Source organism: Heptranchias perlo, chromosome 24 (genome assembly GCF_035084215.1).
Source record: "Heptranchias perlo isolate sHepPer1 chromosome 24, sHepPer1.hap1, whole genome shotgun sequence".
Lineage (NCBI taxonomy): Eukaryota > Metazoa > Chordata > Chondrichthyes > Hexanchiformes > Hexanchidae > Heptranchias > Heptranchias perlo.
This window is the reverse complement of record NC_090348.1, coordinates 25,783,227-25,797,167: the sequence shown is the minus strand read 5'-3', so window position 1 is coordinate 25,797,167 and position 13,941 is coordinate 25,783,227. Positions and strand designations below refer to the sequence as shown.

The window sequence follows — 13,941 nt, the reverse complement described above, 5'->3', positions numbered from 1 at the left end:
ACTGGATGTGGCAGGACTGCAGAGCTTTGATCTGATCCATTGGTTGTGGAATCGCTTAGCTCTGTCTATAGCATGTTGCTTCCGCTGTTTAGCATGCATGTAGTCCTGTGTTGTAGCTTCACCAGGTTGGCACCTCATTTTTAGGTACGCCTGGTGCTGCTCCTGGCATGCTCTTCTACACTCCTCATTGAACCAGGGTTGATCCCCTGGCTTGTTGGTAATAGTAGAGTGAGGAATATGCCGGGCCATGAGGTTACAGATTGTGCTGGAATACAATTCTGCTGCTGCTGATGGCCCACAGCACCTCAAGGATGCCCAGTTTTGAGCTGCTAGATCTGTTCTGAATCATCCCATTTAGTACAGTGCTAGTGCCACACAACACGTAGGATGGTGTCCTGATTGTGAAGATAAGGAGTGTGCATAAACCTTTGACGGTGACAGGACAGGTTGAGAAAGCGGTTAAAAAAGCATATGGGATCCTGGGCTTTATAAATAGAGGCATAGAGTACAAAGGCAAGGAAGTTATGTTGAACCTTTATAAAACACTGGTTTGGCCACAACTGGAGTATTGTGTCCAATTCTGGGCACTGCACTTTAGGAAGGCTGTGAAGGCCTTAGAGAGGAGCAGGAAAGATTTACTGGAATGGTTCCAGTGATGAGGGACTTCAGTTACGTGGATAGACTGGAGAAGCTGGTGTTGTTCTCTTTAGAGCAGAGAAGGTTAAGAGGAAATTTGATACAAGTGTTCACAATCATGAAGGGTTTAGATAAAGTAAATAAAGAGAAACTGGCGGAAGGGTTGAGATCCAGAGGACACAGATTTAAGATGATTGGCAAAAGAACCAAAGGCGACATGAGGAAAAGCTTTTTTACGCAGCGAGTAGTTATGATCCCTAATGCGCTGCCTGAAAGGGTGGTGGAAGCAGATTCAATTGTGGTTTTCAAAAAGGAATTGGATAAATGTTTAAAGTGAAAAAATTTGCAGGACTATGGGGAAAGAGCGGGGGAATGGGACTAACTGGATTTGTCTTACAGAGAGCTGGCATGGGCTCAATGGACTGAATGGCCTCCTTCTGTGCTGTAACCATTCTATGATTCTATGGGCTATAAATTGGGCTGCGTAGCGCTCATTGTGTAGGTGCTACACGGACTCCTAAGGACCCGAAATGACGTCAGGAATGTACGCGCATACTTCTAGCGTGACGTGCGCTGAATGCCATATTGGTAAAGGTGTTTGTGCATTCACAGATAACGAACGCCGGCAGCATGTAAAGTAGGGAGAATATGCGGTAGATCAGTGAGCAATGCTGATTTAAAGGGACCGATGTGATTTTGGAACTCAAAGCTCCAGCCAACGCATTGTCTTAACCTCGCACAGCTGATCAGCAGGAAGGACCCCCCCCACCAGCACTAATTAAAGGGATCATGCAGGAGTTACAGTTAGATGCTGGATTATTGCTTTTGGCTGCTGATACATTTGTACCTGTTTTTGGAGGTCCCCTACACTTGAATACTAGGACTAGGGGACGTAGCCTAAAAATTAGAGCCAAGGTTTGCAGGAGTGAAGTTAGGAAATGCTTCCACATGCAAAGGGTGGTAGAAGTTTGGAATGCTCTTCCGCAAATGGCAGTTGATGCTAGCTCAATTGTTAATTTTGAATGTGAGATTGATAGATTTTTGTTAACCAAAGGTGTTAATGGATATGGGGCTAAGGCGGGTCTATGGAGTTACGTCACAGATCAACCATGATCTCATTGAATGGCTGAACAGGCACGAGGGGCTAAATGGCCTACTCCTGCTCCTAACTTCCTATATTCCTATAATAAAGTTTCAATACTCTACAGGGAGTGGGCTGGCTAGTTGACAGGCAACATCAAGGGCACTGGCGGAGTGGCAGGGGTGGGACAGGAATGCTGTCATCCTGAGAGAGGACAGTAGATTCATGTTCCATGGAGCCACTGCCATTTGCTGCCTCCTGTTATGCCACCTTCTCCTGCAAGAAAGCGGGACGTGTGTCGGTGAGTGTCCTGCAGGATATTTGGGTGATGTAGCTGTCATGGTTGAATAGCTGCCAGTGTGTGTGACCTGTGAGCTGGGGGCATGCAGCTTGCAACAGTTGTAATGTGTGAGGCTGAGAAGAAGCATTTGATTGGAAGAGTTGAGTACTGACTGAAAGAGTTTGTTGTGAGGTGGGTGATGGGGGATGTAGTGCGTGGAGCAGTGGATGCAGCTAATGGCGTAGTTGGTAGGAGACGCCACTTGACAGTTGACCTCACTCACCTTGACCACTCATGTCAAAGCATTGAACTTCTTTCTGCATTGCATCCATGTTTGTGGTGCTAGGCACCTGGTATTGCCCTCGTCCCGTACTGCCTCTCACTGCCTCTTGTGCATATGTCTGGAGGGCTTCTTGCCCTCCTCTGTGGTTATAGGATGCCCCTCCTCTGTCCACCTCTTGCACCAAAGCCTCTAGTGCATCATCAGAGAACCTTCGTGGATGCTCTCTCTCAGGCCCCGTACAAACTCAGATCAGCAGATTGGTGGGGTCTGGCGTGCAGATTGGAGGATGTGGGATTTAGTATTGCGCAACTTTTATTCAATATTTTAAAGTAATTCAATAGTTTGTAAACATAGGGACGGGACCTGTATCTATGTGTGCGATGTCTGATCTCCATTCAGACTACATGCAGACCCGTATCTTATATTTTACAAATAAGAGGTGCAGGCTGCCTTTAAGTGGTGCAGACTGCCATTAAGTGGTGCTAGCCACTCATGTTATCTGAGTGCAGCGCAGCAATCGGGTAAATCACCAGGCAGCACGATTGTTACTTGCTGCCTGCATCTCAACGATCGGGCGCAGTTTAATCGCGCACCCTGACCCTGGCCCCCGTTTTCGGGGGTTATCCATTATAACCCTCTATGATTCTATTTTAAGGTTTGTTTATTGCTGCTTAAGTTAAAGGAGATGCTGCCTGCACAGCCTTTAATGTAAAGAACTTATCCCTTCAAGTGTCTCATGGGCTAAAGTTTGCAACTGGCATAGATCTGAGGAAAGTCATCTTTGATTGAAAATCAGCTCCACAGCCCCAATTGGCTGATATTTATGGAGAATGAATGTGCTGGACTGATGCCAGCAAAGGTTCCAACAACAGCCAGGTCTGCCAAGTAGAAAGAAGATTGTTTCTGGCAAAGATTATCACGCTTGGGCATCAACTGAAAAAACTTCCAAAGGCAGTACAAACAAAACAAAATTCATTCCCCAGTTTATCTTCCTTTCCAAGTTACGGGTCATATAAAAGATAAAATGATGTTACGGGCACCTTAAAAAAAACTAAATCTACAGTGTACAATATAAAACCTACTATGGTGAACATTGTTATGCATGTTTATTATGTTCATAGAGCCATCTCTCTGTATGTAAAGAGTGCTATATAAATGTAAGTTGTATTAAAATTTACAATTGGGCTACTATTCTAAAAATACTGATAATCTGGAAAGAGGCTTGTATGGAAATATAGTGAGTTGAGTATTTTAACTCTTTGAGTACTATTTATAGGAGAGAGCGGATAGGGTAGGGAGAAGGGGAAGAGCGAGGGAGGGCTAGTGAGGGCAGAAGGGGAGGAGGAAGGAGGAGCGAGGGAGGGCTGGTGAGGACAGAAGACTAGGAGGAAGGAGGAGCTAGGGAGGGCTGGTGAGGGCAGAAGGGGAGGAGGGAGGAGGAAGGAGGAGTGAGGGAGGGCTGGGGAGGACAGAAGGGGAGGAGGAAAGGGGACAGTAATTGGGGGAGGGGAGGGGAGAAGGGACAATGAGGACAGGGTAAGTGGGAGAGGATGGGGGATGGAGGGAGATAGAAGGGGAGGAAGGATAAGGGGGCATTAGGAGAACAGAGGGGGTGGGGGCATTGATTCTTCCTAATATTAAAAGTGTCACACAAAGAAAGAATTTTAAATGTTTATATGTAAATAATATATACCTTAATATTTTTATTTATATGTTCTAATTATAATTCAATTGTAGTTTAATTTTAATAATATTTTAAACATATGTATTTTATATATTAGCTGGCAGGGTTGCCAGATATGGGCTGGAGCTGGTTTTGTTCCATTGGGAGTCAGGGCAAGTGAGGCAGGAGAGTGGCTCGAGATAATGGTAGAGGCAATGGCATTGGAAACAGGAGCATCGTGAGGGGGGCATGGAGAGGGGGATGGCATCTACATTTGGCACCAAGGCTGCAGTTGGATTGTAAGGAGAGGAGGGATAGGAAGATGACAGCGATATTTAGAGCTGGGGCTATGATCGCGACCTGAGTGCGGGGCTGTGCTTTGAGCAAGTTTTGCAGCCAGCGGGACGGGAGGAGCGAGTGGTGTTGGCATAGAAAGAGATATTTCTTTAAAAGGGGGTTGCAGAACGGGAGAGCAGGGAGGTAATGTGTAAATTAAAAATAAGCAAATATCAGTTTAAAATGGCAACCATTTCTGGTCACCAACAAGATGAGGAATGGTGAGTGGAAGCCCCTGGAAGAAAGGCAAAGGGCAGCACCAGCAGAAGCAGGTAGGATAATTTTAAATTTTACAGGGTCAGGGGAAGCTAGCATGAATCTGGAAATGAAAAATAGTATTGAAAATTGAAGAGCGATAAAATATTTAAAGCTAAAACTAATCTTAAGAACTTACCTGAAGGGAAAGCAAGATGGAGGATGCAGTCTAAATATTTCTTGAAAGCTGCAGATTTGGACCGTTTGAAGTTCCACCTGGTGATTGGTGTGCAGCTGGTAACTGCTCACTTAATAATGGAAAATCCTATCGAAGTGCCACTTAAAGACATGACAGAAATAGTAATGCCCAAATGATGTACATAGCAAATTTAATATATTGGTAGTTGATCTCCCATGGTGTTGTACATGGGGAGTCAAGACCAAGAACAGTATTCAGAGTCAGAGGTCAGGAGATAATTGTAAACAATTTTACAACACCAAGTTATAGTCCAGCAATTTTATTTTAAATTCACAAGCTTTCGGAGGCTTCCTCCTTCGAAAGCTTGTGAATTTAAAATAAAATTGCTGGACTATAACTTGGTGTTGTAAAATTGTTTACAATTGTCAACCCCAGTCCATCACCGGCATCTCCACATCAGGAGATAATTGAATTGGACCATGAAGGGAGAGTGGGGAGGGGACAGATGCACAGATATGGTTCAGGGCATTCAAATACACGTTGAAATTGCTATGATTTTTAAAAATCGGGCCACTCCTTTCTAAAGAACATGTCCTAGATCACTTGATAGAACATAGAAACAACAGATGTTTTCCCACGAGCTAGTCAGATTTATAACCAGTGAAAACCGATTAGCTGGGTTTGCACTTCTACATGCAGAATATTGCAGTGAATCGTAGCAAAGTTATTGATAGACCAGCGACACATAACCAGCACTTGGACTTCGTGTTTCAGAGTTTTGTCCGACAAGATTGCTTTTACTTTTCGTTTGCTCTATTTTACTAGATTAATGGAAGTAATAATATTTCTATTTGAGCCTTATTGTGAAATTTCTATTTGAAAAATGAACTTTTTAAAGTATTTTTGTTGGTTTGGCCAGTTCGTATCCAAACTGCACTCAAAAAAATCCTGCCAAAGCTACTGGGCATATGGGAGGGCAGAAGAAGAGTAGTGGAGAGAGGTAAAATGGCAGAGAGGTGGGAGGAAAGAGGGAGGTGAGGAGAGGGAGGGAGAGAGTGGCAAGAGGGAAGAGGAGAAGGTGGGGAGAAAGAGGAAGGAGTGAGTGGGGAGAAGGAGAGGAGTGAGAAAAATAAGAGAAAGAGGAAGGATGGAAATGAAGGGGAGAGTGGGTGAAGAAGGGAGAGGGAGAGAGGAAGAAGGGTAGGAAAAGGAGGAGGGAAAAGAAAGAAGGGAAATGTAGGAGGAGGGAGGGGTTAATGGGAGAGGAGAGAATGGAGGGGGAGAGGGAGAAGAGGAATAGAGCGATGAGGAGGACGGGGTGGTTGGCTCTAATCAACAAAGTGATACTCAGTGGGGGTGAGGTGTTTGAGGGGGCTGGATTCTGGTCAAAAGAGCTTGTTGGGATTATTTCTTGCATGTAATTTAAAAGGATACTAAGGTAGTTGCTAATCTAACAGTAATAATTTAAGAGGTGGGGCTGAATTCCCATTTTATATTGCTTGCTCTTGTACTGCTGAATCAGTTTAACAGGTTGGCATGAAAGGCATGCTTTCTTTTGAGATCACTAACCTAGCTGTTCTTCTAATTGTGTGCCATACCAAAAAGTGACAAAATGATTTGGGCTTGGGAAAATTGTACTTTGTACCCCCAAATAGTGGCAAAATAGAATCATATAACTTTTGAAAAATGAGTCCCTTTGTTTTGCATTTTTGTATGCTTGTTTACTTTCTTTTCCTTGTGCTATGATTACTTTTGAATGCCTTTTGCAACCTTCTCTAATTGCACTTTTTGAGATGGGGAATGGGTTCTTCAGAAGCATTATCACAGTATCAGTTTAGGAAGTGGAAAGCAAAACCACAGAATTTGGATGAGTTTCATTGACAAAGAATATGCAAATATTTTGCTTTTTCCTTTTTAGATTAGGATTTAGCAATACAGAAAACAGGATGTGGTAGACCTGAGCAATTCTTGGTGTTGATGATGAAACCAACTGCAAGTGCGACTGAACTCAACTAGGTGGTCTTGTGACACGATACATTGGTGTAGTAAGATGTCGCTTCATAGAGGAGAAAGATGAACCTCAGCTAGGGTTGTTGGAGAGGAGTGAAAGAGGGAGCATGCCAAGTAAATCGACATGGGGTAGAATGAAAAATTTTCAGTGGACTATTGCAGAGCGATCTGGGTGAAAGCAGAGAGCCAGGATGCTAGCCTGCCCACACACCTACAGTAGGGTACATTAGCAAAAAAGGAGTCAATAACTAAATATCAAGTGAAAACATATAAACAGTTTAGAACAGAAACAGTGGGACCAGAACTTTACGACACTTCCACAGTATTAACGCCCGGAATTTATTCCTGAATTCCACCCATTTTCAGCAGTACAAGAGTGGATAATGGAGGTTAATGGGCAGGGAGGGCTCCCGCTGATCCTTCATCTCTAAAAATGACTGCTGGAATTTTCCTCCAAGCCCTCCCGGGGGCAATTCCCATTCTATGCCCTGCCACATGCAAAAATGGGCAGAGTTTAGGTCTCTTTGATATTTCCCTTTATGTCCGTGGAAGCTCTGCTTCTCAGAAATAACAACTCAGTATGAGGCATTCACCACGCAGACGTGGTTGCCCCGAGGCGGAGGAGAGTTTAAGGTACTCATTTAGAGGAATCCAGACAGAAGAAATTGCAATGCTGCAAAAAGGAGACTTCTCCCACAGACATTGCTGCTGCTGACTGTATGTTGTTGCTGGACACAATACATGGCATGCCCCATCATGCTGCTGTAGGTATTATTGCTGCAACAGCACTTGATTTCCTACCCAATCAGAGTCCGACTCCCAGAAGAAATAATATTTTGGGATACAGTGTGTGAGTGATTTAATGCATGACATATAGTAAGTGTAGCATATTGGGAGGAATAGGTCACTTTGGACCTATGGGGTATGATTTTAGCATGGAGGCAGGAAGTCAGTGGGTGGGTAAATAATAGTGTGGGAAACCTGGAAGTAATTTGAGCGCGTTGGATTGTGCAATCGCGTCTCAATTGAAGGCACTTAATTTTAGTTCCGGGCTTCGCGTCTCCAATCTGCACAGTGGGCGTACTGTGCACCCGCATGATGCGATTTAAAGCCAACTATTTACATAGAATTACGTAGATTGTACAACACAGAAACAGGCCATTCAGCCCAACAAGTCCATACCGGTGTTTATGCTTCACACGAGTCTCCTCCCTCCCTACTTCATCTAACGCTATCAGCACATCCTTCTATTCCTTTCCCACTCGTGTGTTTCTCTAGCTTCCTGTTAAATGCATCTATATTAGTCGTCTCAACTATTCCTCGTGATAGCGAGTTCCACATTCTCACCACTCTCTGGGTAAAGAAGTTTCTCCTGAATTCTCTATTAGATTTATTAGTGACGATCTTATATTTATGGCCTCTAGTTCTGATCTCCCCCACAAGTGGAAACATCTTCTCTAGTTCTAACCTATCAAACCCTTTCATAAGCTTAAAGACCTTTATCAGGTCACCTCTCAGTCTTCTCTTTTCTAGAGAAAAGAGCCCCAGCCTGCTCAATCTTTCCTGATAGGTATAACCTCTCAGTTCTGGCACCATCCTAGTAAATCTTTTTTTGCATCTTCCTCAGTGCTTCTATATCCTTTTTATAATATGGAGACCAGAACTGTTCACAGTAATCCAAGTGTGGTCTAACCAAGGTTTTATACAAGTTTAACATAACTTCTCTGCTTTTCAATTCTGTTCCTCTAGGAATGAACCCCAATGCTTGGTTTGTCTTTTTTATGGCCTTATGAACCTGTGTCGCTACTTTTAGTGATTTGTGTATCAGTACCCCCAGGTCCCTCTGCTCCTCTACCCCATTTAGACTCTTATTATCCAAGCAATATGTGGCCCCCTTATTCTTCCTACCAAAATGTAATATCTCACACTTATCTATATTGAAATTCATTTGCCAATTACACACCCAATTTGCCAATTTAAAGGGCCTATGCAAAAATGGATTTTGAAGGAGAAAGGAGGCGAAAGTGAAATGGAAGGGCATAGAGGAAAGTCAGCACGGAGGTTCTTGGACGCCTCCCTTGAGGTACTACTGGCCGCCGTGAGAAGCAGGAGGGAAGTGTTGTACCCAGGTGACAGGAGGAAGAAACCTGCTTCTGCCACCAAGAAAGCCTAGCTGGATGTGGCAGAACAGGTCATCAGCAGGAGCACGGAACCCAGGCCTTGGCTGCAGTGCAGGAAGTGTTTTAATGACCTAACCAGGTCGGGAAAAGTGAGTACTTTTGCTGATTCATCTGCATCCTGTGTTGTGCAACATTGCCCTCTGTTCTCACTCTGTGTTGGCGCACTTACTCCATCACATCACTCCTTACACCTAGTTAAGTTACAGCATCAACTATCCTTCCCTTTCTATGTACTTCCTCAACTCCCCACTTATGCACCCACCACTGCCACTCACCCCATTCCCAATCCTGATGCAATGTGATATATCTGTCTGATAATCACCCTCTGCTGTTTCTGTTTCATTGTTAGCCTCACCCAAAGTAATGCATTCATAGGGTGGAAACGGCACCTTCAGTCTCTCACAGGTCTGTTATTTCTCCCCTTGTAGGAGAAGAGAGTGCAAAACACAAGGGAGAGAACTGAAGGTGATCCATCACATATAGTCCAGCTCACAGATGTGGAGGAGGAGGCCATAGAAATAAATGGGACCGTTGCATGTCTATCCATTGGAGTTGGAGAAACTGGGAATTCGCAGATGGCTAGTGACAGAACTTTAACATCTTTCATACACATGATGAATTGATTTTGAGTTGATAATGAGTGAACTGTGCCAGACCTCAGTATGGTCATTGGAAAGATTGTCACTTTTCTGATGAATAATTCATATCACTTTCTGTTGTCTCCCAAGTCCTTCACATCTTCAAAAACAATCAGGGGAAACGGAAGACATTGATTCCTCAGAGGTGCTCATTCCTTTTGAGGCGCACCATCACAGGTCATACAGCAGATACTCGCACTTCAGTGGGTCCTGTTAGACAGATAGTTGGATTGTCACCTGATGATTCACAAGTCACAAGTGAGCAGGAGCAGAAACTGCTGGAAGGGGCAGCTGTGGAGAGTCTGTATCGGGGGTGCACTCTCTAAGCTCTGCTCAGCTGGACACAGATGCGGAACCCTGGGGCCATTCTTGAGAAGAAGAATGATCGAGGTACAGCTGCACCTTTGCGAGGTACTGGAAAATGTGCCACGCACACTCTCCACAATAGCGGAGAGGATGGAGGAGACCAACTAGTGGATTGTTGATGCAGGTAAGTGCAAGAATATCTGCAATGGAAAGAGTGGCAGCCTTCATTGAGCCACCAAATGAGTCTATGCAGGCCATGACAACGGCCGTGCAGACTTTGGATGCCAACATCTCTGCTGCCTTAAGCAGATGACAGATACCTTATCCAAGGCCTTATAATGTGGCACATCTGTTCACCAACCTGCTGTCCAGCAGAGTGGTGGGAGTGATGTGCTGGCCTGGTAGAGGGATGATGGCAAAAGAGGATATGAAAGTGGGACTCCACTCAAAGCGCTCCCACGACTCACCTATTGCCCGCCCATCAACCAGTACCTGCAGTGCTGCTCTGCCAATGGCCCAGTCCGCCCCTGCACAGGTGCAGATGGAGCACCTCAAGCCGGGTCTGTCTTCTGTATGAAAGAGGTCCAGAATGTTGGACTCGTGCAAAATGAATGAATCATGACAGCTGCCAGGGAATCTGGCACACACTTGCAGAAACCTCCCCTGGTGGTCGCACACCAGCTGTGTATTGATGGAGTGATATCTCTTTCGGTTGATGAACAGCCCTGGCTCATGTGGAGGTCCTCTGATTGCTACGTGTGTGCAGTCCATCGCGTCCTGCATGCGTGGGAAGCCAGCCAGAGAGTTGAAACCTGCTGCCCTCTCAGTCTGGCTGATGTCATCGCGGGGGAAGTTCAGGTAGTCGGATGCCTTGGCAAACAAGCTACCCATCACCTGTCTTATACACCTATGTGCTGACGACTGACACACCCTGGAGATGTCACCGGTGGCGTTCGGGATGGATCCGGAGGTGAAGAAATTGAGGGAAGTGATGACTTTTACTGCGATGGGCAAGGTGTGGCCACCAGGCCCAGCAGGGAGCAGCTCTTCCTGAAGGAGGCCGCAGATGTCTGCGACCATCTGCCGACTCAATCTGAGCCTGCGTAGGCACTGCTCCTCAGAGAGGTACAGGAAGCTCAGTGTCTGCCTGTGTACCCACTCGCGTGAATAGTGCCTCCTGCGACATCGGCCCCCCAGTTGGTGCCCTCTCTGCTCTTCTCCAGGACCTTGTTCCGTACCTCGTCTTCTGCACCTGTAGATCCCAGGCATGCCCACTGTGGATGTACTGTGAAATTGATCCATTGTACCCCCCCATCCCAATGTTGTAAGTTTGACGGTCTCCAAAATGTTGTATGAGCACAAGAATTCTCAGTCTCAAAAAGTAGTCTCAGTCTAAGCACAAAGAACTCCCAGCCAAATGTTTGCCTGAGAGAACTGAGTGCCCAGTTACAATACCTCACCTTTTACTCAGATGTGTTAATCACTGGTTTAAAGGGCCAAATGAGCTTCGACAACATCCCGCCACCATTTCAATGGCGTGTTTCAGAAGCCAGGGGAGACACGTTCAGGAGAAGTTAAATCGGTTTCTGTTGCAGAATCCACAAAAATTTAACTACCTTAAGTGTTTAAATTACCTACATCGTCCCTTTAACTATCGGCCCATTGGCTTTAAGTGGTGACAGGACTTTCGGGTTTCTGTTGCGCGCATGCATTCTAACGCGGCTGGGCGCATTGGAGCCGGGATGCGGTCCTGCTGAAGAAATCAACTATTTTCACTATCCAACCACCCTCAGCCCACCCTTTCTTGGGGGTTAAAATTACCCCCATGGTTTCCAAATCTCTCCACCACTGGGGATTTCCTCGCCCCATGTCTGGGTCTTTTGTAGACTAATTGATAGTGATTGATTAGTCAACAACTCCATTATCATTGTATCATGCGACTACCAGGATGGTTGAAGGCAAAAAGATGGATCTTGGTCTTTTCTCATCTAGAAATTTCTTTGTTCCTAAGAGGGGTGCTATGAACACAGGAGTCCACCTGAATACATAATTAAGTACCCCTGAAAAATGCGACAAGGTCACGGAAGGCTTGTACTGGCTCTGGAAGTCCTGCATGTCTCACTTCCAGTAGAAATTCTGATGGTAAGGAAAATACAGGCCCATCTCACAAAATACTTCAAATGTTCACACCATCACAGATGATATAAAGGATAAATGGGAGGACTTAGTATGTTCCTGAGTAAGTAAGTCATCAAAGGATAGAAATTAGATTTGGGGATAAAACCACCATGTTTATATGAATTCCTTTATCTGTTACTTTAACAGAGACATTAACCCATTTATTTAAAATGTTAAAATAGTGATAGAGGGGTGTCATACAAACATGTTAAACATTCATCCTCTGTTATTGTCAACAGTAATTTGTAGCCTCAAGTGATATTGGACTATGCAACCTGTGTGAGCTACAGGAAGAAGTAAGTTATGAGATCCAACTTTACTTTTTGGTAATACACCTAGCCCAAGTTGCCATTTTGCTTCACATCATTGGTCTGTTTTTGTTTTCAGTGATTTTAATTAAACAGCAGTTTTGTCATGAATTTTATTAATAGAAACATTTGGACAGACTTTGTAATAGTTTAATGATTGAATCGTTGTGGAACTCTTTGCATATAAGTATGATAAAAGGTCTTGAAAGACACTTTACTGTGGTGACAACAGACCATTAATTTACCAAATGCTGCTTTTACATTGCTCCTTAATTAACATTAAGTAAGATTTTCTGACAATGCAGCACAGGCTCAATGGGCCGAATGGCCTCCTTCTCTGCAGTGACGATTCTATGATTCTTTGAATGAATCTTTAACTGAATATAATTCAGTTCATTTGTGATAGTCATTACAGTTATCATGATTTTTATAGCTCTGATGTATAATTTCAGTAACAATTTTGATTTAAAACAAATTATTATATCTATATAATCTAGAAATGGGATAATAAAAGGAACACAATTAAAGATCTGGCCAACATTTGTCCTTCGACCAACACCACCAAAACAGATTAACTGGTGATTTATCTCATTGCTCTTTGTGGGACCTTGCTTAATGCACATTGACTGGTGCATTCACTTAAGTAGCAACAGTGACTACACTTTCAAAAGTAATTCATTGGCTGTGAAGTGCTTTGGGACATCTTAAGGGTTTGAAAGGTGCTTTCTTTCTTCTAAAGGATGCTAAATATCTTCAGATTCTATTACTATATTGATTATAAACATTTCATCTAAAGATAATCATTTTCACAAATGTTTATGTGATCAAAGATTTTTGAATGTTGTCTCACCGAAGGCTAGACTCTGCATGAATCTGAGGAACTTGCCTTCTTATTTGGATGAGAACTCTGACACTTTCTTTCCACGGTGCTATCTGCTTTCTAATGTGAACGAAGAACGTGCACTCTGCAGTAAGTATGAGATTCCCTTAACTCTAAAATAATAAAAAAACAAGCTCTCACCAGATGAGGAATTGGAAATGATTGTTTGCAGGTGTGAAAGAAAGAAATATAAACAGTGCTTGAAGAAGCCCACATCAAGTTTAATCTTGGCCCCCTGATAAAATCTGCTTTGTTAAAGTTCATCCCAGATTTTTTCCTCTTATTTCTCCAAAGGAACACTGTCATACCACCACACTGAACCAAAGGATAGGCCAGTGTAGGCCTTAGGCTTTTCTGATTGCTGTTAAAGTGCTCAATAATTGGCCAGCGTTCTGGCACCTTAACAGGTGATTCAGCAGCATTATTGTAGATGCAGTACGATACACAAAGGATTGACTCCTCTGCTATGCATGCATTGTACCTCATACCATCTCATAAAAAGCAGTCTGCTAAAAATTGCATGTTCCTGATTGTGCAGTAAAAAATTACTGCAACTAAATTAATATTCATTTGAGACATTTTTAAGGAAAGAAGTAATTTTGACTCAAAAGTGCAAAATGGATAAATGACTTCCAACTGGGGATTTGTTGAAAATTAATATCCCTTCTGGATTGGATATCCACTTGTCACATGTCATATTTTGGAGATATTTGGTAAATCTTTGCACATCATTTTAACCCATACTTCCATTGCCCTCTCCATCCCCAT

At 43.8% G+C, this 13,941-nt stretch overlaps 1 protein-coding gene across 1 annotated transcript in view; it reads left to right on the top strand.

Moving 5' to 3' along the window:
• LOC137341780 (protein monoglycylase TTLL8-like) overlaps positions 1-13,941 on the top strand; it is a 71,770-nt gene that overhangs the window by 31,034 nt on the left and 26,795 nt on the right. The window contains exon 6 of the mRNA XM_068005282.1: positions 13,149-13,263. Coding sequence (XP_067861383.1) covers positions 13,149-13,263 — 115 coding nt within the window. The remainder of the gene's footprint in view (positions 1-13,148; positions 13,264-13,941) is intronic.